This window comes from Papio anubis, chromosome 6 (genome assembly GCF_008728515.1).
Source record: "Papio anubis isolate 15944 chromosome 6, Panubis1.0, whole genome shotgun sequence".
In the NCBI taxonomy this organism is placed as follows: Eukaryota; Metazoa; Chordata; class Mammalia; order Primates; family Cercopithecidae; genus Papio; species Papio anubis.
In genome coordinates this window covers 153,832,072-153,857,852 of record NC_044981.1, presented here as the reverse complement: position 1 = coordinate 153,857,852, position 25,781 = coordinate 153,832,072, and the positions used below count along the sequence as shown (strand labels likewise).

The window sequence follows — 25,781 nt, the reverse complement described above, 5'->3', positions numbered from 1 at the left end:
ATTTCTTTTCCCCTGGGTAGATACCCAGGAGTAGAATTGCTGGATCAAATGGTAGTTTTACTTTTAGTTCTTTAAGGAATTGCCATAGTGTTTTCCATAGTGTTGCACTGGTTTACATTCCCACCAGCAATGTAAAACTGTTTCCCTTTCATCACATCTACACCAATATCTATAATTTTTTGATTTTTAAATTATGGCCATTCTTACATGAGTAAGGTGGTATGTCACTATGGTTTTGATTTGCATTTCCCTGATAATTAGTGATGTTGAGCATTTTTTCATATATTTGTTGGCCATTTGTATATCTTCTTTTGAGAACTGTCTATTCATGTCCTTAGCCCACTTTCTGATGGGATTATTTTTTTTTTTCTTGCTGATTTGAGTTCCTTGTAGATTCTGGATATTAGTCCTTTGTCAGATGGGTAGTGTGTGAAGATTTTCTCCCACTCTGTGGGTTATCTGTTTGCTGATTATTTCTTTTGCTGTGCAGAAGCTTTTTAGTTTAATTAGCTCATATCTATTTATCTTTTTGTTTTTGGGTTCTTGGGCATGAACTCTTTGCCTAAGTCAATGTCTAGAATAGTTTTTTGATGTTATCTTCTAGAATTTTTATGGTTTCAGGTCTTAGATTTAAGTCCTTGATCCATCTTCAGTGGATTTCTGCATAAGGTGAGAGACAAAGATCGAGTTTCATTCTTCATTGTGGCTTGCCAATTATCCCAGCACCATTTGTTGAACAGGGTGTCCTTTCTCCATTTTATGTTTTGTCTGTTTGTTTGTTTGTTTGCTTGTTTTCTTTGTCAAATATCAGTTGGCTGTAAATATTTGACTTTATTTCTGGGTTCTCTATTCTGTTCCATTGGTCTACATGCCTATTTTTATACCAGTACCATGCTGTTTTGGTAACTATATCCTTGAAGTGTAGTTTGAAGTTGGGTAATGTGATGCCTATAGATTTGTTCTTTTTGCTTAGTCTTCTTTGGTTATGTGGGCTCTTTTTGTGTTCCATTGAATTTTAGGATTTTTTTTTTTTTGGAGTTCTGTAAAGAATAATGATGGTATTTTGATGGGAATTGCATTGAATTTGTAGATTGCTTTTGGCAGTATGTTTATTTTCACATGCTAATAGATTCTACCCATCCATGAGCATGGGATGTATTTTCATTTGTTTGTGTCATTCATGATTTGTTTCAGCAGCGTTTTGTAGTTTTCCTTGTAGAGATCTTTCACCTCCTTGGTTAGGTGTATATATATACTTTTTTTTTGCAGCTGTTGTAAAAGGGGTTGAGTTCTTGATTTGATTCTCAGCTTGGTTGTTGTTATATAGCAGTGCTACTAATTTGTGTACATTGATTTTGTATCCCAAAACTTTATTGAATTCATTTATCAGATCTAGGAGCTTTTTTGGATGAGTATTTAGAATTTTCTAGGTATATGATCATATCATCAGTGAATAGCAACAGTTTCACTTCCTCTTTACCGATTTAAATGCTCTTTATTTCTTTCTCTTGTCTGAGTGCTCCGGCTAGGACTTCCAGTACAATGTTGAATAGCAGTGGCGAAAGTGGGCATCCTTGTCTTGTTCTAGCTCTCAGTGGCAATGCTTTTAGCTTTTCCCCTTTCAGTGTAATGTTGGCTGTGGGTTTGTCATAGATTGCTTTTTTGTTTTGTTTTGTTTTGAGACAGAATCTCGCTCTGTCACCTAGGCTGGAGTGCAATGACATGATCTCGCTCACTGCAACCTCCACCTCCTGGGTTCAAGTGATTCTCCTGCCTCAGCTTCCTGAGTAGCTGGGACTACAGGCACATGCTACCATGCCTGGCTAATTTTTTGTATTTTTAGTAGAGATGGGGTTTTACCGTGTTAGCTAGGAAGGTCTCGATCTTCTAACCTCGTGATCAGCCCGGCTCGGCCTCCCAAAGTGCTGGGATTACAGGTGTGAGCCACTGTGCCCGGCCATAGATGGCTTTTATTACCTTGAGGTGTGTTCCTTTTATGTCCATTTTGCTGAGGGTTTTAATCATAAAGGGGTGCTGGATTTTGTCAAATGCTTTTTCTGCATCTATTGAGATGATCTTAAGATTTTTGTTTTTACTTCTGTTTACATGGTATATCACATTTATTGACTTGTGTATGTTAAACTATCCCTGCATCCCTGGTATGAAACCCAGTTGATCATAGTGTATTATCTTCTTGACATGCTATTGAATTCAGTTAGTATTTCATTGATGATTTTTGCATCTATGTTCATCAGGGATATTGGTCTTGTTCCTTTTTTTTTAATGTCTTTCCTGGTTTTGGTATTAGAGTAATATTGGCTTCATAGAATGACTTAGGGAGGATTCCCTCTCTCTCTAGCTTTTGGAATAGTTTCAGTAAGATTGGTACCAATTCCCTGAATGCCTGATAGAGATCAGCTGTGAATCCACCTGGTCCTGGACTTTTTCTTGTTGGAAATTTTAAAATTACTGTTTTCAATCTTGCTACTTGTTATTGGTATGTGCGGAGCTTCTATTTCTTCCTGATTTAATCTAGAAGGGTTGTTTACTTCCAAGAATTTATCCATCTCCTCTAGATTTTCTAGTTTGTGTGCATAAAGGTGTTCATAGTAGCCTTGAATAATCTTTTGTGTTTCTGTGGTACTGGCTGTAATATCTCCCGTTTCTTTTTTTTCCTTCCTTCCTTCCTGCCTGTCTGCTTTCTTGCTTTCTTGCTCTCTTGCTTATTAGCCTGTTGCCCAGGCTGGAGTGTAGTGACATGATCTCAGCTCACTGCAACCTCTGCCTCCCAGGTTCAAGCGATTCTCCTGCCTCAGCCTCCCAAGTAGCTGGGATTACAGGCGTGCACCACCATGCCTGGCTAATTTAAAAAATTTTTTTAGTAGAAACGGGGTTTCGCCATGTTGGCCAGCCTGGTCTCGAACTCCTGACCTCAAGTGATCCACCCTCCTTAGCCTCCCAAAGTGCTGGGATTACAGGCGTGAGCCACCACACCTGGTCTCCTGTTTCATTTCTAATTGAGCTTATTTGAATCTTCTCTCTTCTTTTTTTGGTTAATCTCACTAATGTTCTATCAATTTTGTTTATCTTTTCAAAGAACCAGCTTTTTGTTTGATTTATCTTTTATTTGTTTATTTATTTTTGTTTCAATTTTATTTAGTTCTGCTCTGATCTTCGTTATTCTTTTCTTCTGTTTTGGGGATCTTGGGTTTGGGTTTGGATTGTTCTTGTTTCTGCTGGGTTTGGGTTTGGGTTGTTCTTGCTTCTCTAGTTCCTTGAGGTGTGACCTTAGATTGTCTATTTGTGCTCTTTCAGACTTTTTTGATGTAAGCATTTAATACTATGAACTTTCCTTTTTGGACCACTTTTGCTGTATCCCAGAAGTTTTGATAAGTTGTGTCACTGTTATTGTTCAGTTCAAATAATTTTTAAATTTCCTTCTTAATTGTTGGCCCAAAGATCATTCAGGAACAGGTTGTCTAATTTCCATGTATTTGTATAGTTTTGAGGGTTCCTTCTGGAGTTGATTTCCAATTTTATTCCACTGTGGTCTGAGAGAGTACTTGGTATAATTTTGATTTTCTTAAATTTGCTGAGACTGCCGGGCGCGGTGGCTCAAGCCTGTAATCCCAGCACTTTGGGAGGCTGAGGTGGGTGGATCACGAGGTCAGGAGATCGAGACCATCCTGGCTAACACGGTGAAACTCCGTCTCTATAAAAATACAAAAGATTAACCAGGCATGGTGGTGGGTGCCTGCAGCTACTTGGGAGGCTGAGGCAGGAGAATGGTGTGAACCCAGGAGGCGGAACTTGCAGTGAGCCGAGATTGCGCCACTGCACTCCAGCCTGGGCGGCAGAGCAAGACTCTGTTTCAAAAAATAAAAATAAAAATAAAAAATAAATTTGCTGAGACCTGTTTTGTGGCCTATTATATGATCTATCTTGGAGGATATTCTATGTGCTGATGAACAGAATTAATATTCTGCAGTTGTTGGGTAGAATGTTCTGTAATTATCTGTTAAATCTATTTGTTCTAGGGTACAGTTTAAGTCCATTGAAAAACTCCAATCTTAAAAGAAACTGTTAGAATAAGTTATATAATGAAGATGGGAGTTTAATCTTAAAGACAGTGAGTGGGTAATAAGAGATTTGCTATCTTCTCAACTCCTGTAGGATGGTTCTAACAGAAGTAATTCTAACAGCTGTGTGTCACCTGTGTCAACAGCAACCATTTAAAGACAAGCTGTGTGTGCTATTCTGCTGTGTATCACTTGTACAGGGTATATGAATAGGTATCTGTGTCAAGAGTCATTTTCCTATGAATCCATTACTTCAGTGACAATATTTAGTATACAAACTGGAACACTTTAAGAATAAAAGGTGCTATAAAGACTTCAAGAACATAGGCATAAACCTGGGTTCTCATGGACAAATTGGGAAATGTGATCACCCAGTCTGTAATTCACTTGAAATAGTGCAATTGCTTGCAGTAACAATACCATGACACATCATCAGTCATAGCAATCTGTGCTTGCCTTTTGCCTTTGCTTTCATAACTTCTAGTAGCCTTCGATTTTCTTCTTCAAGTCTCAGTGCCTCTTCTGTGGCTTTTCTGAAATGAAAAGGTTCAAATTTAATTATCTTTGGAAATTCAGACTTCTCACACTATTGCAGGATTAAATGCTTATAGTGTTAAAAATAAAGATTAAATCGTATTATACTTACTTTACAATGTATAATTTTAAATTACTCATGTTGAGACTAGTTACTTTTCAGCGTTTTCTTCTGGGGGAGAAAAACTGGAATGTTATACTTTGAAAAACTTTGTCTATTAATTAGGAAACCTGTCAAAAATAAGACAGGATTACCTAACTCTACATTGAAAAGGCAAATGGGAGGATTTGTAGCATTTTTCCTCTGATTTAATGGTAAATGTTCACAATATAATGTTAAGTAAGAAAAGTTGAATATAAAACTATATGTATAATATAATTTTAATTTGGTATTTAGAATGCATACAAACGAGGATTAAAAGTCTAGGAGAAAACCAATCAAATGGTCAACATGGATGATGGCATGTAAGAGTTTTAAGTTTTCTTGAACTTTTTGCATTAAAATTTTTTCTATATTGAATAAGCAGAACTTTGTAAATTTATCTTTCTAATAAGAAAAAAATCCTAATTATTTTATTTTTAACATAGTAGTGATGAAATTTAAAGAGACCTGGAATATGGAAACTTAAAAACCTGGAGGGTATCTCTTTTTCATTAGGATTGAAGCATCAAACCTGCCTTAACGATGGTGAAGAAAGTTGGATGGAAAGTTAGTAAAATGTTGTAGAAAGGCAATATTTATTAAAAATTAAAATGTATATACCTTTGATCTAGAAATTCTATATCTAGGAATTTAGCCCTCAGAAAGAGGAATACTACTGCACAAACATACAAAAGAATGTTGACTGAATCTTTAAAAAATTATAACAAAAAATTATATCAGGTATTAATCAGTAGGGCACTAGTTAAGGAAGAGCCCATTCGTGTCAGCAGCACACACTGGGGGCACAGCTTTCCTCAGACCTGTTATTTTCTCATACTCGGCTTTCTTTGCATCCATTTTCCCTTCTTTTGAAAGCTAGTTACACATAAGACATTACTACACCTCTTCTCCCAGCAGGTCGGCTTCCTGTTAATGGAGGACATTCTCTCACTGCATTCCTAATCCTGTGTTCCAGTCAGAAGTCTTGGCGTAATTCAAGTTTTCTTTGCTCAGCCTCAGCCCTCTGAGGCTACTGAGTGTTGTTTCTGAACTCCTTTCTCATTCTGTCTGTGTGTGAACAGGCCGTTGCTCTGTAGGCATACCTTGCCTTATTGTGCTTTGCTTCATTGCGCTTTACAGATATCCTGTTTTATTTTGTTTTTTCTTTTTACAAGTTGAGGGTCTGTGGCAACCCTGCATTGAGCAACTCTATTTCTCTATTTCAAACTTTCTCATTACTATTATGTATCAGTGATCTGTGATCAATGATCTTTGATGTTACTATCATCGTTTGGGGTGCCATGAACCACGTCCATATAAGACGGTAAACTTAATTGATAGATGTTGTGGGTGTTGTGACTGCTCCACTGACTGGCTGATCCCTTGACTCCCTCCCTCTCCTCAGGCCTCCCTATTCTCAAAGACACAATAATATTGAAATGAGGTCAATTAATAACCCTACAATGGCCTCTAAGTTTTTAAGTGAAAAAAAGAGCCCCACATTTGTCACTTTAAATCAAAAGCTAGAAATGGCTAAGCTTAGTGAGGAAGGTGTATTGAAGGCTGAGATAGTCCAAAAGCTATGCCTCTTGTGCAAAATAGCCAAGCTGTGAATGCCAAAGAAATGTTCTTCAAGGAAATAAAAAGTGCTACTCCAGTGAATACACTAATGATACAAAAGTAAAACAGCTTTACTATTGATATGGAGAAAGTTTTTGAGTGGTCTGATTAGATCAAACCAGCCACAACATTCCATTAAGCCAAAGCCTAATCAGGAGCAAGGCCCTATAATTTGTTTCAATTCTGTGATGGCTGAGAGAGGCAAAGAATCTGGAGAAGAGAAGTTTGAAGCTAGCAAAAGTTGGTTCATGAGGCTTAAGGAAAGAAGCCATCTCTATAACATCAAAGTGCAGAGCAAGGTGAAGTAGGCAAGTGCTGATGTAGGAGCTCCAATAAGTTATTTAGAAGACATAGCTAAGACCATAGATAAAGGGGGCTACACTAAACAACAGATTTTTCAATGTCAACAAAACACACTTCTGTTGGAAGAAGATGCCATCTAGGACTTTCAGAGCTAGAGAGGAGAAGTCAATGCCTGGCTTCAAAGCTTTAAGGACAGGCTGACACTCTTATTAAGGGCTTGTGCAGCTGGTGAAGCCAATGCCCATTTCCCAGTCCAAAAATCCTAGGCCCCCTAATAACTATGCTAAATCTACTCTGCCTGTGCTCTACAAATAGAACAAAGCCTAGATGACAGTACATCTGTTTACCGCATGCTTTACTGAGTATTTTATCTGCTCTTGAGATCTACTGCTTAGAAAAAAAGATTAATTTCAAAATATTACTGCTCATTGACAATGCACATAGTCACCCAAGAGCTCTGATGAAGACATACAAAAAGAATGAATGTTTTCATGCCTGCTAATGCAACATCCATGCTGCAGCCCATGGATCAAAGAGTAATTTTGACTTTTAAGTCTAATTATTAAGAAATACATTTCATAAGACTACAGCTGTCATAGATAGTGATTCCTCTAATGGATCTGGGCAAAGTAAATTGAAAACCTTCTGGAAAGGATTTACCATTCTAGTTGCCATTAAGAACATTCATGATTTGTGGGAGGAGGTCAAAATATCCGCATTAACAGGAATTTGGAAGATGGTGATTCCAACCCTCATGGATTACTTTAATAAGTTCAGGACTTTAATGAAGGAAGAAACGGCAGAGGTAGTAAAAATAGGAAGAGAATTAGAATTAGAAGTGAAGCCTAAATTGCTGCAATCTCACGATCAAGCTTGAACAGATGAAGAGTTCTTCTCATGGATGAGAAAAGAAACTGGTTTCTTGAGATGGAATCTATTCTTGGTGAAGATGCTGTGAACATTGTTGAAATTACAACAAAAAATTTAGAATACTACATAAACTTGGTTGATAAAGTAGTTGTGCGTTTGAGAGGACTGACTCCAATTTTGAAAGAAGTTCTACTGTGGGTAAAATGCTATCAAACAACATTACACACCACAGAAAAATATTTTGGGAAAGAAAGAGTAATAAATAGATGCAACAAACTTCATCGTTGTCTTAGTTGAAGAAATTTCCATAGCCACCCCAACCTTTGGCAACCGCTACCCTCAACGGTCAGCAGCCATCAACACTGAGGCAAAACTTTCCACCAGCAAAATGATTGACTCACTGAAGGCTTAGATGATCATCACCATGTTCTTTTAAAGCATTTTAAAATTAAGGTATATACATTTTTAGACATAATGCTATTGCACACTTAATAGATGACAATATTGTGTAAACATAACTTTTATATGCACTGGGAAGCAAAAAGCTCATGTGACTTGCTTTACTGTGGTGGCCTGGAACCAAACCTGCAATATCTCCAAGCTATGCCTGTACCTCAGATGGGGCTCTTGTGACATCTTCCTTATCCAAATCCTGGATCAAGTATGTTGCTGCTGAGAATCTAAGACCTGAACAGAATAAGGAAGAATTTTGCTACCAGTTCTTAGAAATTTCTGTAAATCACTTGGATAGAAGATCCAAAGACTAACAATATGACAGAAATTATCTCATCATTTGACTGGCACATTTGGAAACTGATGCTGGAGAAGTTTTAAAATTTAGCATGTCTTTAGATATTTGATCAAGATGCAGTTCTTAATCCTGTTAAGTTCCTCTCTTTTCTAACCAACCTATAAGGCCTTTAAGTGAATGTCTGACAGTTTTTTTAAAAACTATCTTAGATTTTATTTTCTGAAATATAAAGGAAAAAAGTTTGTTTTGAAAAACTCATGTTGAATTTTAAAAATCAACATATAAAAACATAGAAAAAGCCTGCTTCAATCTGGGCAAGTGAAATTAAGAAGTTTATAAAGATGTAAAAATTTAGAATCAAAAGAAGTAAAGATTGATTATAAAAATAACTTAGAGCATTCCATATGGTAAAAGAGGTGAAGGCAGAATTGACAGAAAGTGGAGAAGATATCTTTTCCTGTTTTAAAAAAGTTAAAGGTATATATATTTTTAATATATTTAAAATGTAGCAGGTCTCCAGTCTAGAAATCACATCAACTTTGTTTTACTTTTATGTTGAGATATCCATCTGTTCTCAAAGATTGGACTATTTCTCACTCACTGGAAAAAGATTAAGTAATTCCTTAATTATCAACAGATGATAACTGATCTGTAGATTGAGTATAGCTGATTGTAGCTAATTAGTAGATTTGTAACAAAAGTTTTAAAAGCTAAAAGGGAATATAAGTAAATTTGTAATTATTGTCTGAATTAAAGTAGTGTTTGGTCAATATATCATATAATAATTTTATTAACTAATTTAACTAAATCATACATATTTTTGTGTTAAATTTCTAAAGGAGTGACTAGCTTAAATGAATAATGAACACTAAAAAGTAAAATCCTCTGACACACATATCAGTTAAACCACTCTCTACCTCTGTAATTACCCACCTCCCAGCTTCTTCATTTCTAGAGTTTAAAGAGCCCTCCTAAGTCTCAGCTCAAATAGCTAATATTTGAAAGGGAAAAGGAAATAGCATTTAAGAAAGCCATAGGTGCCATCATCAATAGTAGAAAGTTCTATGGATTTACAAGGAAAAATTTAATTCTTAAATGTCTAGGCCTTTCTTACTCTGAATAGTAGAAATCCTAGTGGACAAATTAAAATGTAAAGTATTTAAAGAAATTTTTTAGTAAGGAAGAACGATTAGCAAACTAAGTCATTGTTTCTTTTAATATTTTATTCTTCAATCTGAAGGACTTATAGTTTATTAAAGTTTAGTATTGACCCCTGCCATGAACAGATAACTGTGTGGTCACATTTTAAAAAGTCATTCATTATACCCAGATCAGAGAATAAGCCCTCGATGTTAAATCTGTCAAACATAAATAATTAGCCTGTTCTTTCCAAATGTAGAACTTAGTCAGGCTTTGGATTTTAGTCATGTCACACAAGTATTATATATTTTCATTTGCTTCCTATCATATTGTTTCTTCAATTTGTAAATGCTAGTTAACAAAATTAAGTCACAGATAAATATCAGAACAATATATATATCTTACCCATGCTCATTTTTTTAATAGTGTCTTTTAAGAGCAGATGCTTGATTTAGAACAAGTTTGATATGGGCTGTGAAAACATCCACAACTGTGTGCTTTAGAGATTCTGTAAGTATTTGTGAAATCGCTGCTTTTCTTAAAATTAACTAGAATCAGATCAAGTTAATAATCATGTCAATATTAAATATATTCTATAAGTATAATTGCAAGAAGATATTTAACTGCTATAACAGATACATTAATCTGTTTTATCATTCTAGGCAGATTTTACCTTGCTGCTTCTTCCTCTTTTTTTTTCTTTTGTAGTTCTTCTAATAATCTTTCTAAAATCTTAGAGTCAATTTCAGATTTATTCTGTAAATATATTCTATTAAATAAATATTTTCCTGAAATACAGATAAAGAGACTAATATTACTTTTGTAGCTTATAAAATACAGTGAGATGTATTTTGAAGATTAACACAAACATTATTTCTGCCTATCTCTAAATATATTTTCCTTTAAGCATGTATCTAGAGCTCAGATTCTTTAAAAGATTAATAGACCATCTTATATTCTCTTTAAAAAGGTATGTATGAATACAGTATAAATAAATAAAATATGAAAAGAGGTAATATATTATATTTTTCCCCTGGAAATTCCCATTTTGAATATCTTACTTTAAGAGGCAAACAGAATAATTAAAATTTAGCTCCGCTAAATTTATATACCTCATTTTTCCTACTTGAGGTTAAGAAGAACTAACATTTAGTCTTTGCCCTCAGCCTTATACGTTATTCATTTAGAAGTTATAGCTTCTAATTGTGTGTGTGTGTGCGCTAAACTGTAAGCTTTAAAGAACAATTACAATGGCCAGCTAGAACATTCAGCCATCCGGCACTTATTCCTGGCCACCTTCTCAGTACATGGAAGCCTCATTTTGTGTACCTCTAGTTCCTGCAGGGATTGCTGGGGTGGGTATTTCTATCTAGGAAGAGTGGAGAGTTGTCCATTCTATATTTAACCAAAAATATCAATAATAAAACCTTCACTTTCAAATTTACATAATAAATATTTACCAACCATTGTTTTCTGTATCTGATAAATAGATGACCAAATCAGGTATAATTCCTTTCTTGATTAAGACCATCCACAATTCTTTTACAATAGGGCAGTTGTCCACAATCCAGCCTCCATATTTTGGGGCACCAGGAAACCTATCCTTGTTTTCTTCCATTACCTGTGAAAAATTGTACACTGATATTACTATCATAGCTTGACAAGTCAAGGGTGCTACCTTGATACGTAATTTTTGTGGATCTTAAACAAGTATCTTTTGAGTTCTTCTTTCAAAAGGAAAAAAAGGGTGACAATTTTTAAAGATAAACTTAATTTTAAAGCAATAAAATCATAAGTTAAAAAAGTTAAGAATGGAGGCTGGGAGCAGCGGTGCATGTCTGTAGTATCAGCTAAACAGGAGGCTGAGGCAGGAGGATTGCTTGAGCCCAGGCGTTTGAGGTTGCAGTAAGCTATAATTGTGCCACTGCACCAGTGTCAGACCCTGTCTCTAATGAAACAAAAATAACAAAAGTTAACAATGGGAAGAAAAACCTCTGTGAAATAAATATAATAACATTTTTGCTATATATTACTCAGAGTACAGATCGCGATTCAGAAGGTCTGGGGTGTGGCCCTAGAGTCTACATTTCTAACATGTTTCCAGGCGATGACGATGCCTGGACCACTCTAAGTAGAAAGCTCCTGGTCCAGCTTGCTTTTTCAGTGACAACACCCTTAGCTTCTCTTCTGCTTTCACTTCTCAATGTGAGAGCTGAAAGGTACTGAGATGGTTGGTTCCTACTGATGGCAGTAGGAAGCACAGAGTCAAAACAACAAAACAAATCTTGCAGGTGCTTAGACAATTCTGCTAAATTCTTGTCTTCCTGCTTCTCTCCAATAGCAATAGTTTCAACACATATTTGGAAATTAGTAATGTGTATCTATGAAAACACCAATTCTGAAAGCTTCAAACAAATTTGTGGACTATTAGGTAATCACAAAATATTAGAAGTCAAAGGGGAAGAGATGTCAAGAGGGCCAGTATTACCCTCTTGACAGGCCTATGCAGAATTTAAAATTATCTGCTTTTTGATTTTTTTTAGATGAGGTCTTGCTATGTTGCCCAGGCTGGTCTAGAACTCCTGGACTGAAGCAATCCTCCCGCTTCAGCTTCCCAAGTAGCTGGGACTACAGGCTTGCACCCCTATGTCCATCTTGCTTTTTGAATTATTATCTGAATGAGCAGTCTTTTAAAAAAGAATTTTAAGCACTTTGAAATGTTTAACATAAGAGAATTAGGGAAAAAGGAAAGCTATGAAGAAGACCTATAAATGGTTAATACAAATTTAACCATTCAAATTTGAAATTGTATTTTTGAAACAAATTTTCAAACAATTTTACAATGTTTCAATTGTTGTTTGAAACAAAACAACATTGAGATATAACTTATAATTTCCCCACCTCATTCAACTTTATTTATTTTTTGTGTATATTCACGGGTTACAAGTGCAATTTTGCTGCATTGATATATTTCACTGTGAAGTCAGGGCTTTCAGTGCATCCATCACCAGAGCAAGGCACATTGCATCAGCCAAGCAAGCTCCCATCATCCACCGCTTCCCCACCGCTCTGATACTCTATCGTCCATCATTCCATATTCTGCTTCCATGTGTACACAGTGTTTAGCTCCCACTTGTGAGAACATGTGGTATTTGTCTTTCTGTGTCTGAATTGTTTCACTTAAGATAATGGCCTCCAGTTCCATCCATGTTGCTGCAAAAGACATGATTTCATTCTTCACTAATGAACACTTAAGGTTGGTTCCACGGCATTGTTATTGTTAATAGCACTGCAATACACATACTAGTGCAGGTGCCTTTTTGATAAAAAGGCTTCTTTTCCTTTGAGCAGGTACTCAATAATGGGATTGTGGTTGAATGGTAGTCTTATTTTTAGTTCTTTGAGAAATCTCTATATTATTTTCATAAAGGTGTACTAATTTACATTCCCATTAACAGTGTATAAATCATTTCCTTTTCTTTGCATCCTTGTCAACATCTGTTGTTTTTTGACTTTTTAATAATAGCTTTTCTGACTGGTGTAAGACGCTATTTCATTGTGGTTTTAATGTGCATTTCTCTGATGATTGGTGATGTTGAGGACTTTTTTCATATGTTTGCTGGCAGCTTGTATGTCTTCTTTTCAGAAATGTCTGTTCATGTCCTTGGCCCACTTTTTAATGGGATTATTTGTTTTTCTCTTGTTGTTTGAGATCCTTGTAGATTCTGGATATTAGCCTTTTGTCAGATGCATTGTTAGCAAACATTTTCTTCCATTATGTAGATTCTCTGTTTACTCTATTGATTATTTCTTCAGAAACTTTTCATTTAATTATGTACCATTTGTCTATTTTTGTTTTTGCTGCATTTCCTTTTGAGGACTTAACTATAAATTCTTTGCCTATACTAATGTCCAGAAGAGTTTTTCCTAGGTTCTCTTCTGGGATTTTTAGAGTCTGGCATCTTACATTTAAGTTTTTAACCCATCTTAATTTTGTATCTGGTGAGAGATAGGGGTCCAGTTTCATTCTTCTGCACATGACTCTCCAATTTTCCCAGTACCATTTATTGAATGGTGTCCTTTCCACAGTGTATATGCGATCACTTGGTTGTAGGTATGTGGCTTTAGTTCTTGGTTCTCTATTCTTTTCTATCGATCTAAGTGTGTTTTTAAAATACCAGTACCATGCTGTTTTGGTTACTAAAGCCTTGTAGTATAATTTGAAGTCTGGCAATGTGGTTTCTCCAGCTTTATTCTTTTTGCTTAAGCTTACTTTGGCTATTTGGGCTCTTTCTATTGCTCTGTATAAATTTCATTTTTTTTTTCTAATTCTGTGAAGAATGACATTGGTAATTTTATAGGAATTGCCTTAAATCTGTAGGTTGCTTTGGGTAGTATACTCATTTCAACAATATTTATTCTTCTGATCCATGAACATGGTATGTTTTCCATTTATTTGTGTTATATATGGTTTCTTTCATCAGTATTTTGTAGTTCTCCTTGTAGAGATCTTTCACCTCCTTGGTTAAATGTATTCCTGGGTATTTTATTATTTTCATAGCCATTATAAATGGGATTGAGTTCTTGATTTGGTTCTCAGCTTGATTGTTATTGGTGTAAAGAAATGCTAATTTTTGTATGTTGATTTTTTATCCTGAAACTTTACTGAAGTCATTTATCAAATCTAGGAGTCTTTTGAAGGAGTCTGTAGGGTTTTCCGGGTATAGAAACATATAATCAGTAGAGATTATTTGAGTTCCTCTTTTCCAATTTGGATGCCTTTTATTTCATTCTCTTACCTGATTGCTATAGCTAGGATTTCTGAGACTATGTTGAACAGCAGTGGTGAAACTGGGCATCCTTGTCTTGTTCCAGCTATTAGGGGGAATGCTTTTAACTTTTCCTCATTCAGTATAATGGTGGCAGTGGGTTTGTTATATATGGCTTTTATTATTTTGAGGTATGTTCCTTCTGTGCCTAGTTTGGTAAGGGTTTTTATTATGAAGTGATGCTGGAATTTATTGAATGTTCTTCCTCCACCTATTGATGTTATCACATAGTATTTTTGTTTTTAATTCTGTTTTTGTGGTGAATCACATTAATTGATTTGTGTATGTTGAACCAACCTTGCATCCCTGGAATAAAATCCACTTGATTATGCTGGATTTTCTTTGTGTATATGTTCCTGAATCTGGTTTGTTAGTATTTTATTGAGGACAACTGCATCTATATTCATCAGGAATAATGGTCTAGAGCTTTCTTTTTTTGTTGTGTTCTTGTCTGGCTTTGGTATCAGAGTGACGCTGGCTTCATAGAATGAGTTAGGGAGGATTCCCTCCTCCTTGATGTTTTGGAACAGTTTTAGTAGAATTGGTAGCAGTTCTTCCTTTTATGTCTAGCAGAATTTGGCTGTAAAACCATCTGGCCCTGGGCTTTTTTGTTGTTGTTATTGAGAGATTTTTAATTACTGATTCAATTCCACTACTCCTTATTGGTCTGTTCAGGTTTTCTATTTCTTCTAGTTCATCTTGGGAGGCTGTATATTTCTAAGAACTTATCCGTTTCCTCTAGGTTTTCCAGCTTGTACGCATAGAGATGCTGATAGTAGTCATTAGTGATCTTTCGTATTTCTGTTGCATCAGTTGTAATGACACCTTTATTATTTCTGATTTTGCTTATTTGGATGTTCTCTTTTTCATTTGATTATCTAGCTATCAATTTTGCTTATTTTTTTAAAGAACAAACTTTTAATTAATTATTTGTAATGTTTTTGGTCTCAATTTCATTTAGTTCTGTAAGCTTTTGATGTGGTTTGCTCTCGTTTTTCTAGTTCTCTGAGGTACAATGTTATATTGTTAATTTGAGATCTTTCTATCTTTTTGATGTAGGCTGTTAACACTGTAAAACTGCCTCTTAGCACTGTTTTTGCTGTACCTCAAACGCTTTTGGTATGTTGTGTCTATTTTCATCTGTTTCAAAACTTTAAAAAATTTCCACCTTAATTTCATCATTGATCCAACAATCATTCAGGTGCAGATTATTTAATTTCTATGCATTTGTATGGCTTTGAGGGTGCCTTTTGGTATTGATTTCTAGTATTATTCTACTTTGGTCCAAGAAGATACTTTATATGATTTCAATTTTTATAATATTTTTGAGACTTGCCTTGTGGCCTTGCATGTGGTCATTTGAGAATGTTCCATAGGCAGATGAAAAGAATGAATATTCTGCAGGTGTAGGGTAGACTGTTCTGTAAATGTCTGTTAGGTCCATTTGGTGTAGAGTCCAGTTTAAGCCTAGAGTTTCTTTGTTGATTTTCTGCCTTAATGATCTGTCTAGTGCTGTCAGTAGAGTACTGAAGTCCCCTACTATGATTGCATTGCTGTCTATCTCTTTTCTTAGGTCTAGTTGCATTTGTTTTATGAATCTTGGTGCTGTGGTGTTCGATGCATATATATTTAGAAATGGCATTTTTCTTGTTCAGTTGATCCTTTTATGATGATATAATGACCTTCTTTGTCTTTTTTTAACTATTGTTGATTTAATATCTATTTTATCTGATGTAAGCATAGCTACTCCTATTTGCTTTTGGTTTCCATTTGTGTGGAATATCTTTTTCCATCCCTTTACTTTGACTCTGTAAATGTATTTACCTGTTAGGTGGGTTTCTCGTATGTAGCACATGGTTGGGTTTATTTAAAAAATCCATTCCATCAGCCAATATCTTTTATGTGGAGCATTTAGCCCATTTATGTTTAATATTAGTATTACATGTAATATTGATAGCCTGTTGTCACAATGCTAATTATTACCTACTTGCTTTGCAGTCTCAATTGTGTTATTGCATTATAAGACCTGTAAAGAGGTCTTATAGTTGCAAAGAGTTTAATACTTTCATGTGTTTTTACGATGCTGAATATCACCCTTTTGCCTTTATGTTTAGAATTCCTTTGAGCATTTGTTGTAGGTACAGTCTAGTGGTGATGAATTCCCTTATTGTTTGCTTGTCTGGGAAAGACCATTTCTCCTTCATTTATAAAACTTAGTTTAGCAGGATATAAAATTCTTGCCTGGCATTTTTAAAAACCTTTTCCCATTTACAAAAAAAAAAACAACAAAAACTGCAGTTCACTGCCAGCACTCATTTGATTTTATATAAATGAACTCTTTGAGGCTGAAGCAAATCTGACTGATTTTCAATGTGAAAATAAAGTATAAAAACTGGTCTTGGAGTTATTTCTTAACAGAACTAACATCAGAATCATCTGAATCATCAGAACTATTTCAGAAAAACTGGATTCATGAAATGAATCTTTGACCAAGAACTGTTTGAGAATGATGTTAACATCATGTGTAGGAATGCTACGTTTTCTAGGATTTGACATTTTCAGCAATCGAGAATTACTATATTTTGTAAATGAAAATATCACTACTAAAAACAGAATGCTATAAAAAGAATGATGGCTTTTATTTCCAAAGTTGCTATACTAGAGCAATAAAATAATAATAAAAGCAAGGTATTTCATGGCAAAGTTATCTCAGGGTAAACACTGCAGCTGCAGTTGCCACCAGTGAGTATTCTAGGGGCAAATGGGAAAAGGATTAAAGAAGACCAAAAATAGGACTCTAATATCTTCTGGCTCGTAAGGTTTCTGGTGAGAAGTCTGTTGTTAGTTTAATGAGATTTCTTTTATAAGTGATTAGATGCTTCTCTCTTTCTGCTTTTAGGATTTTTTTTTCCTTCACATTCACATTAGATAGTCTGAAGGCCTTGGTGAGGTCCTTCTTGCACTATATCTTACCATAGTTTTACGATCTTCTTACACCTGGCTGTCTAGATCTCTGACAAAATTAAGGAAGTTTTCTTAAATTATTTCCTCAAATAGGTTTTCCACACTTTTTACTTTTTCTTTTTCTTCCTCTGGAATACCTATAACTAGTAGGTTGGGAAACTATATATAATCCCATATTTCTGGAAGAGTTTATTAGTTTTTTGTTTTTGTTTTTTTTTTTTTTGTCTAACTGGGTTAATTCAGAAGCCCTGTCTTGCAGCTCTGAGCTTGTTTCTTCTGCTTGTACTGGGCTATTGTTAAAGCTTTCAACTGTATTTTGCAATTCCTTCAATAAATTTTTCATTTCTACAATTTAGAAAAATCTATCTCATCTTTCAAATCCTAAATTGTTTTTCTGATTTCTTTGTGTATGTTTTCAACGTTCTTTTGGATTGCATTGAGTTTCTTTAAAATCTAAACCAGGAAAAGTCAAGTCCCTGAATAGACAAATAACAAGTTCTGAAATTGAGGCAGTAATTAATAGCCTACCAACCAAAAAAAGTCAAGGACCAGAAGGATTCACAGCTGAATTCTACCAGGGGTACAAAGAGGAGCTGGTACCATTCCTTCTGAAACTATTCCAAACAATGGAAAAAGAGGGACTCCTTCCTAACTCATTTTACTAGGCTAGCATCATCCTGATACCAAAACCTGGCAGGGATGCAACAACAACAATAAAATTTCAGGCCAATGTCTCTGATGAACATTTATGAAAAAATCCTCAATAAAATACTGGCAAACCAAATCCAGCAGCACATCAAAAAGCTTATCCACCACAATCAAGTTGGCTTCATCCCTGGTATGCAAGGCTGGTTCAACAAATGCAAATCAATAAACGTAATCCATCACATAAACAGAACCAAAGACAAAAACCATATGATTATCTTAATAGATGCAGAAAAGGCCTTTGATAAAATTCAACACCCTGTCATGCTAAAAACTCTCAGTAAACTAGCTATTGATGGAACATATCTCAAAATAATAAGAGCTATTTATATCAAACTCATAGCCAATATCATACCAAACGGGCAAAAGCTGGAAGCATTCCCTTTCAAAACTGGCACAAGACAAGGATGCCCTCTCTCAACACTCCTATTCAACATAGTATTAGAAGTTTTGGCCAGGACAATCAGACAAGAGAAAGAAATAAACGGTATTCAAATAGGAAGAGAGGAAGTCAAATTTTCTCTCTTTGCAGATGACATGATTGTATGTTTAGAAGACCCCATCGTCTCAGCCCAAAATCTCCTTAGGCTGATAAGCAAATTCAGCAAAGTGTCGGGATACAAAATCAGTGTGCAAAAGTCGCAAGCATTCCTATGCACCAATAATAGACAAACAGAGAGCCAAATCATGAGTTAACTCTCATTTACAATTGCTACAAAGAGCATAAAATACCTAGAAATACAACTTATGAGGGATGTGAAGGACTTCTTCAAAGAGAACTACAAACCACTGTTCAAGGAAATAAGAGAGGACACAAACAAATGGAAAACCATTCCATGCTCATGGACAGGAAGAATCAAATTGTGAAAATGGCCATAGTGCCCAAAGTAATTTATAGATTCAATCTATCCTCATCAAGCTACCATTGACATTCTTCACAGGATTAGAAAAAACTACATTAAATTACATATGGAACCAAAAAAGAGCTTGTATAGCCAAGACAATCCTAAGCAATAAGAACCAAGCTGGAGGCATCACATTTCCTGACCTCAAACTATACTACAAGACTACAGTAACCAAAACAGAATGGTACTGGTACCAAAACAGATATATAGACCAATGGAACAGAACAGAGCCCTCAGAAATAACACCACACATCTACAACCATCTGATCTTTGACAAACCTGACAAAAACAAGCAATGGGGAAAGGATTCCCTGTTTAATAAATGCTATTGGGAAAACTGGTGAGCCATATGCAGAAAACTGAAACTGAACCCCCTCCTTTCCCCTTATATAGAAATTAACTCAAGATGAATTAAAGACTTAAACATAAGACCTAAAACCATAAAAACTCTAGAAGAAAACCTAAGTAATACCATTCAGGACATAGGCATGTACAAAGACTTCATGACAAAAACACCAAAAGCAATTGCAACAATAGCCAAAATTGACAAATAGGATCTAATTAAATTAAATAGCTTCTGCACAGCAAAAGAAACTATCATCAGAGTGAATAGGCAACCTACCGAATGGGAGAAAATTTTTGCAATCTATCCATCTGAGAAAGGTCTAATATCCAGAATCCACAAGAAACTTAAACAAATTTATAAGAAAAAAACAAACAACCTCATCAAAAAGTGGGCAAAGGATATGAACAGACACTTCTCAAAAGAAGACATTTATGTGGCCAACAAACATATGAAAAAAAGCTCATCATCACTGGTCATTAGAGAAATGCAAATCAAAACCACAATGAGATACCATCTTACTCCAGTTAGAATGGCGATCATTAGAAAGTCAGGAAACAACAGATGCTGGAGAGAATGTGGAGAAATAGGAATACTTTTACACTGTTGGTGGGAGTGTAAATTAGATCAACCATTGTGGAAGACAGTGTGGCGATTCCTCAAGGGTCTAGAACTAGAAATACCATTTGACCCAGCAATCCCATTACTGGGTATATACCCAAAAGATTATTAATCATTTTACTATAAAGACATATGCACATGTATGTTTATTGTGGCACTATTCACAATACCACAACACAATACCTGGAACCAACACAAATGCCCATCAATGATAGACTGGATAAAGAAAATGTGGCACATATATACCATGGAATACTATGCAGCCATAAAAAAGGATGAGTTCATGTCCTTTGCAGGGACATGGATGAAGCTGGAAACCATCATTCTCAGCAAACTAACACAGGAACAGAAAACCAAACACCACATGTTCTTACTCATAAGTGGGAGTTGAACTATGAGAACACATGGACACAGGGAGGGGAACATCACACAACAGAGCCTGTTGGGGGGTAGGGGACTATGGGAGGGATAGCTTTAGGAGAAATACCTAATGTAGATGACAGGTTGATGGGTGCAGCAAACCACCATGGCACATGTATACCTATGTAACAAACGTGCACGTTCTGCACATGTATCCCAGAACTTAAAGTATAATTTAAATTAAAAAAAAGAAAAATAAATAAATAAATAAATAAAATAAAAATGAAAAAAATTTATTTCTATTGGGTATCGCAGTTCAACCTCTGAGCCAACAGGCGGTACTTCCAGATAAGAGCTGGCTGCAGCCAATGCAGATGGGTATATGCTTGATCTTTGTTTATCAAGAGAAGCTCTCTGTTGCCTCAGGCAATGGGCTGTCAGGTGGAAGGCACAGTGGTCTGAGTTTCCCCCTCAGCCCTGGAGAGGAGGCGAAGCTGAGTGAGGCCTAACTGGGCCGACCCACCTACATGTCTTCCAATGGCAGGAACCAGCACCAGCTCCAAAAGGGGATACGGGCATAGTCACCAAGTACCCACACATGTGCCAGGGCATGGAGTGGAGAAACGTCTGCTGCCCCAAGTTCTCCGCCTGGGAAAGGAGGGGCAGCCTAAGCTCCTCATCCTTATCCTTAGGGCAGCCTAAGCTCCTCATTTGGAGGACCTAGAAGAGTGGATGCTCCAAATGCCTGGAGATATGTCCCGGCATGAAGTGGAAAGGATGCTGCTGCACCAAGACGTCTGCACCTGAAGGGAGGGGTGGCTTAGACTCCTAATTCAGGCTAGCAGGTGTGCCTAATGCTTAGAAATATAACAGGCATGAAGTGAAGAGAGTGCCACTGCAATGAAATCTGCGAACAGGAAGGGAGGGGTGGCTAAGGCTTTTAAACAAAGTGAGTGGGTTGTATAAAACATCTTCTTTATCCAGTCCTCCATGGATGGACACTTAGGTTGATTCCATATCACTGCTATTCTTAATAGAGCTGCGATAAACATATGAGTGCAGTTATCTTTTTGAGATAATGATTTCTTTTCCTTTGGGTAGATACCCAGTAGTGGGATTGCTAGATCATATTGTAGTTCTATTTTTAGTTCTTCATTCAACCTTTTTTTAATGGTTTTATAGTATTTTATCAAAAAAACCTTAATTTGTTTAATCATCTCTTACTGTTAAATATTTATGCCATTTGTAATTTTACTATAATACTGTGATGAAAATCTTTATATATAAAATCTTTATTTTACTAACATGGTGTTTTTTATATACAACATCTGTGAATCTTTGTTCAAATATTATATATTTCTTCAGATTAGATTCCTGACATGACTTCAGGTCAAAGGGAATGAAAGAGTAAACATTTTAAAGTCTTTTCATACACATTGCCACACTGCTTCCAAAAGCATCTATATCAATTTTCATACTTCCTAACAATGTTTGAAAGTGAGGCTATCAGTACAGCCTCACTAGTACTGATTGTCAAAAAACTTTGCCAATTAGATGAGAAATTGTATCTCATTCTTTTAATTTTTATTGAAACAAACATTAAAAATTTTCTTAAAAAAATTTTTTTTATTGCAACCTCAATTCTTGCCTGCTTCGAAGAAATAATTCAACTGAGGGGCATAAAGCAGAAGAAGAGACTGAGGTAAGTTTCAGAGCAGAAGTGAAAGTTTATTAAAAAGCTTTAGAAGGGTAAGGAAAGAAAGGAAAGGAAAGAAAAAAGGGAAAGTACAACTTGAAGGAGGGTCAAGTGGGCAACTTGAGAAACCCAGTGCCTAAAAATTTTCAATGAACCATTTGTATTTCTTCTTTGATAAAATCTGCTTATATCCCTTGCTTGCTTTTTGATCAGATATTAGATTCTCTACAGATTTCTAAGAAATTAATGTTATATTTATTATAAATACTTTCCCCAGTTTGCCCTTTGCCTTACATTTTTGACTTGCATGCTTCTTTTATAGAGAGATGGTCATTATCAGATAGCCTATTGAGATTTGCTCTTACAGGTTCTTCCATCGCATTTGTGTCTGGAATTCTTGACCATTCCAAACCATTTCAATGTTAATACACTTTTTACTAGTCTAAATAAAATACAATTTTTACATTTATCTATTTAATATATATGGAATTTATTTTTATTTTGATAGAAAGTGAGAATCTAAATAGTTTCTTCCCAACAGTTAATTTTATCGACACCGTTAAATAATTCTTTCCTTTTGGATTGTGATGTAACCTTTGGCATATACTAAACTTTTATTCACACTGAAGTTTGTTTCTGTATCCTCTTTGTAGTTCTGTTGCTTCTGGTATGTTTATCAGGCCTATATACCACTGTAGCATTACAACATATTTTACTAGTTGGTAGAGTAAGTCTCCCTCTGTCACACTTCTTTGTCAAACTGTTCTAGTCTCAATTATTGATTCTTCCAGATAAACTTTAGAGTCATGCTGTCAGTTTTGAAAAAAATTGATATTTTTATTAGAACTGTATCAAATCTATAAATTAACTGAGAAAGATACCTTAATAAGATTTTGTCTTTACATATAAGAATTTATGTCTCTATTTATTGATATCTGCTTTTGTTCACATTAAAAATTTTAATAATTTTATTCATGTGGATCCTTCATCTTTATTTCAAACTTAGTTATATTACATTTATGTTCTTGTCACATGTGGATTGTTAAAATTCTTTTGGCTACCTTATTTCTGAATGAAATTATTAGCTCATTGTTTTTTAGATTGTATTTAAAAAATAAATAGTATCAACTGCAATAATGATTATATTTCTCCTCCATTCTAATAGTTATTCCTCTTATTATGTTTCAAGGCATTGTATAAAGCTAAAATTTCTATAAATCATTAAGAATGGGTGTGACAGCAGATGGGCATGGTGGCAAGTAGTCCCAGCTTCTTGAGAGGCTGAGGTGGGAGGATCACTTGAGCCCAGGAGTTTGAGACCAGTCTGGGCAACACAGCAAGGCTCCATCTCCCCAAAAAAATGAGTGTCATAGGAATATCATTGTCTTGTTTCTGACTTTAAGGTTATATGGTCTGCAGTCTGAAGCCAAACTCATTTGTCATGTTAATAAGGTATTCTGCTATCCTTAATGTGACAAGATAATTTATTGAGATATTCATTTGAATTTTTTCTTGCTATGTTTTTTTCATCCCCACTCTGAGAAGGGAACTAGGACCTCCAAGCTCCTTTTTTGGAGAAGTTTGTGTGGCAGAGCTGAATGCATTAGATGTCTTTCTGATTTCAGTTTATCCCACGATTCTGACGCAAATGGAAAAATTTCAAATACTGAGCAATTTTGGAGTAAGAGAGAAATGAAACATGATGGGCATCTCCCATGGCTTCAGGAAAAGAGGTGGCTTGAAAGGAGAGGTGCTACCGTTGTTGAAGTAGCCCAAGTTGCTCAAGTTCAGAAACATTCAAAGCTAAGGTGAGGAAAGGTTTGAGGGATGAGGACTTGGGTACCTGAGGATGCAAATTTGGATGAATCGGCCCCAATGCTTTATTTGGGGAATGTATTGAGGTGATTCCTTAGTTGGGATAACTGTGGGGAGAAGGTGAAAACCTTCCCCATGATTTCATATTCTAAAGAATTCCAGAGTATGTGGCCAGGCAGAAGGGTGAGGAGGCTCTGAGGCTGGGGACTATGCCTGTTGGGGGAGTGGTGAGGACAAGGGCCCTGAGAAGCCTTTACATGTGGTCTATGTCCAGTCTGGCTGTCACCAGAGAGAACCATGGAAATGGGCTCTCAAGAGTTTGATCAAATAAAATTAAAGTGGCACTTCCTTTTGACAAAAATGGTATACATTTTTGTATATTACTCATTCTTCTATCCTCTTGTGATTTTAACTTAAAAGATTTACTTTTTCTGCATTTAAACATACTATTTCTGGATTCCCTTACTCTATACTATTTTATGTTTACTTTATATTTTATCACTTGTGAATAGATAGATAGATAGATAGATAGATAGGAGACCGAGACTGGGGGAAGCAGAGGAAATAGGACATGACCCAGAGAGACATAGGAGGCACAGAAAGACATAACGACAGTGCCAAGTACACAGATACAAAGGTGCCAAGTACATGGTGCCAAGTACACAGAAATGAACAGATAGGTACAGATGTTAGAGGGAAACCATGTAGACAGAGAAGCAGAGCAAATCATATTAATGACACAGAAGGGTGCAGAGATAAGAGAACAGGCTGTGGTTAGATGTGCAGTTGGATAACAAGTCATGAGCTTCAACTGGAAAACACAGAGTGGCACGTTTGACACAAAAGGCCCACCTCCCTAGAGGTTGCTACTGTTTTTCTGTTAGGTACTGGGCAAGTACCTTTCATATAGTCAGTGTAACAGCTTCACTCAACAAAAGTGCTCAGAACAGCAGAAGCAGAGAATACAGCTGCTGTAGAGTAAGGTCCCATGTCCCTCTGCCTCTGCTTCCCTTGGGTGCTCTGTAGCTGGTCAAGGTGGGAGGACAGGGAGAAGTGCGAATGGTTTGGTATGAACAAAATAATTTCTGTGCATTCTCCATGGCAAGGGAGTGACTCTTCTCTTCCTTTGGTAGAAACAATATCTATCATTATTTCTACATTTTTAAGGCTTTAAAATACTGTTAAACTATAATTCTAAGAAATTCTTTAAAAAATGCTTAACTGATCCATTTGTAAGTAAAATATAACCTATTTGCTTTCCCTGGACTAAATCATACATTAGGTCCAAGCGCATCAGTCATATCTATTCTACACATGGGCTGTGAGCTTCAGACAAAAAAACAGAATTTAATGGGAGGCACAATTTTTAAAATGGGATAAAAAATGGTTGCAGCAACAATTAGAAAATAAAATAAAACACTAATATCATTTATAGTAGCATCAAAATACACCAAATACCTAAAAATAAACCTAATGAGAGATGTTGAAGACCTTTACCTTGAAAATTACAGAACAATGCTGGGAAAAATTAAAGAAGACCTAAATTAATTATAGTCAGTCTTCTGTATCCATGGCTCTGCATCTGTGCATTCAACCAACCACGGATATAAAATATTTGGAAAAAAAAGGATGGTCACGTCTGTACTAAATATGTGCAGACTTCTTTTTCTCATCATTATTTCCTAAACAATCTAGTGTAAACAACTATTTACATACCATATACATTGTATTAGGCATTATAAGTAATCTAAAGATGATTTAAAGTATATGGAAGGATGTGCATAGGTTATATGCAAATACCATGCCATTTTATACAAGGAACTTGAACATTCATGGATTTTGGTATCTGTGAGGGTCATGGAAATAATCCACTGAGGATATCCACTGAGGGTACTGAGGGATGGCTGTACAAATATTTTATATTAATGGATTATAAGACTCAATATTGTAAAGATGACAGTCTTAGCCAAATTTACCTAATAGATACAATGCAACCTGATCAAAATGCCTGCAGAGGGGTGTGTGTGTGTGTGTGTGTATGTGAAAATTGAGTAGCTGATTCTAAAATTTATGTGGAAGTAAAAAGGACCTATAATAGCTAAGA

General features: G+C 35.6%; 1 protein-coding gene across 11 annotated transcripts in view; it reads right to left on the bottom strand.

Annotated features, from left to right (window-relative positions):
* Positions 1 to 25,781, bottom strand: part of AK9 (adenylate kinase 9) — a 145,375-nt gene that overhangs the window by 30,883 nt on the left and 88,711 nt on the right. For all 11 annotated transcript variants that reach the window (XR_002521825.2, XR_002521826.2, XM_031667531.1 and 8 more), the window contains 3 exons: positions 10,904 to 11,060; positions 10,113 to 10,227; positions 4,536 to 4,612 (listed from right to left, as the gene is read on the bottom strand). Coding sequence is in view for 9 of the 11 variants with exons in the window: in XM_031667531.1 (XP_031523391.1) it covers positions 4,536 to 4,612; positions 10,113 to 10,227; positions 10,904 to 11,060 (349 nt within the window). In the remaining 2 variants the exon portion in view is untranslated. The remainder of the gene's footprint in view (positions 1 to 4,535; positions 4,613 to 10,112; positions 10,228 to 10,903; positions 11,061 to 25,781) is intronic.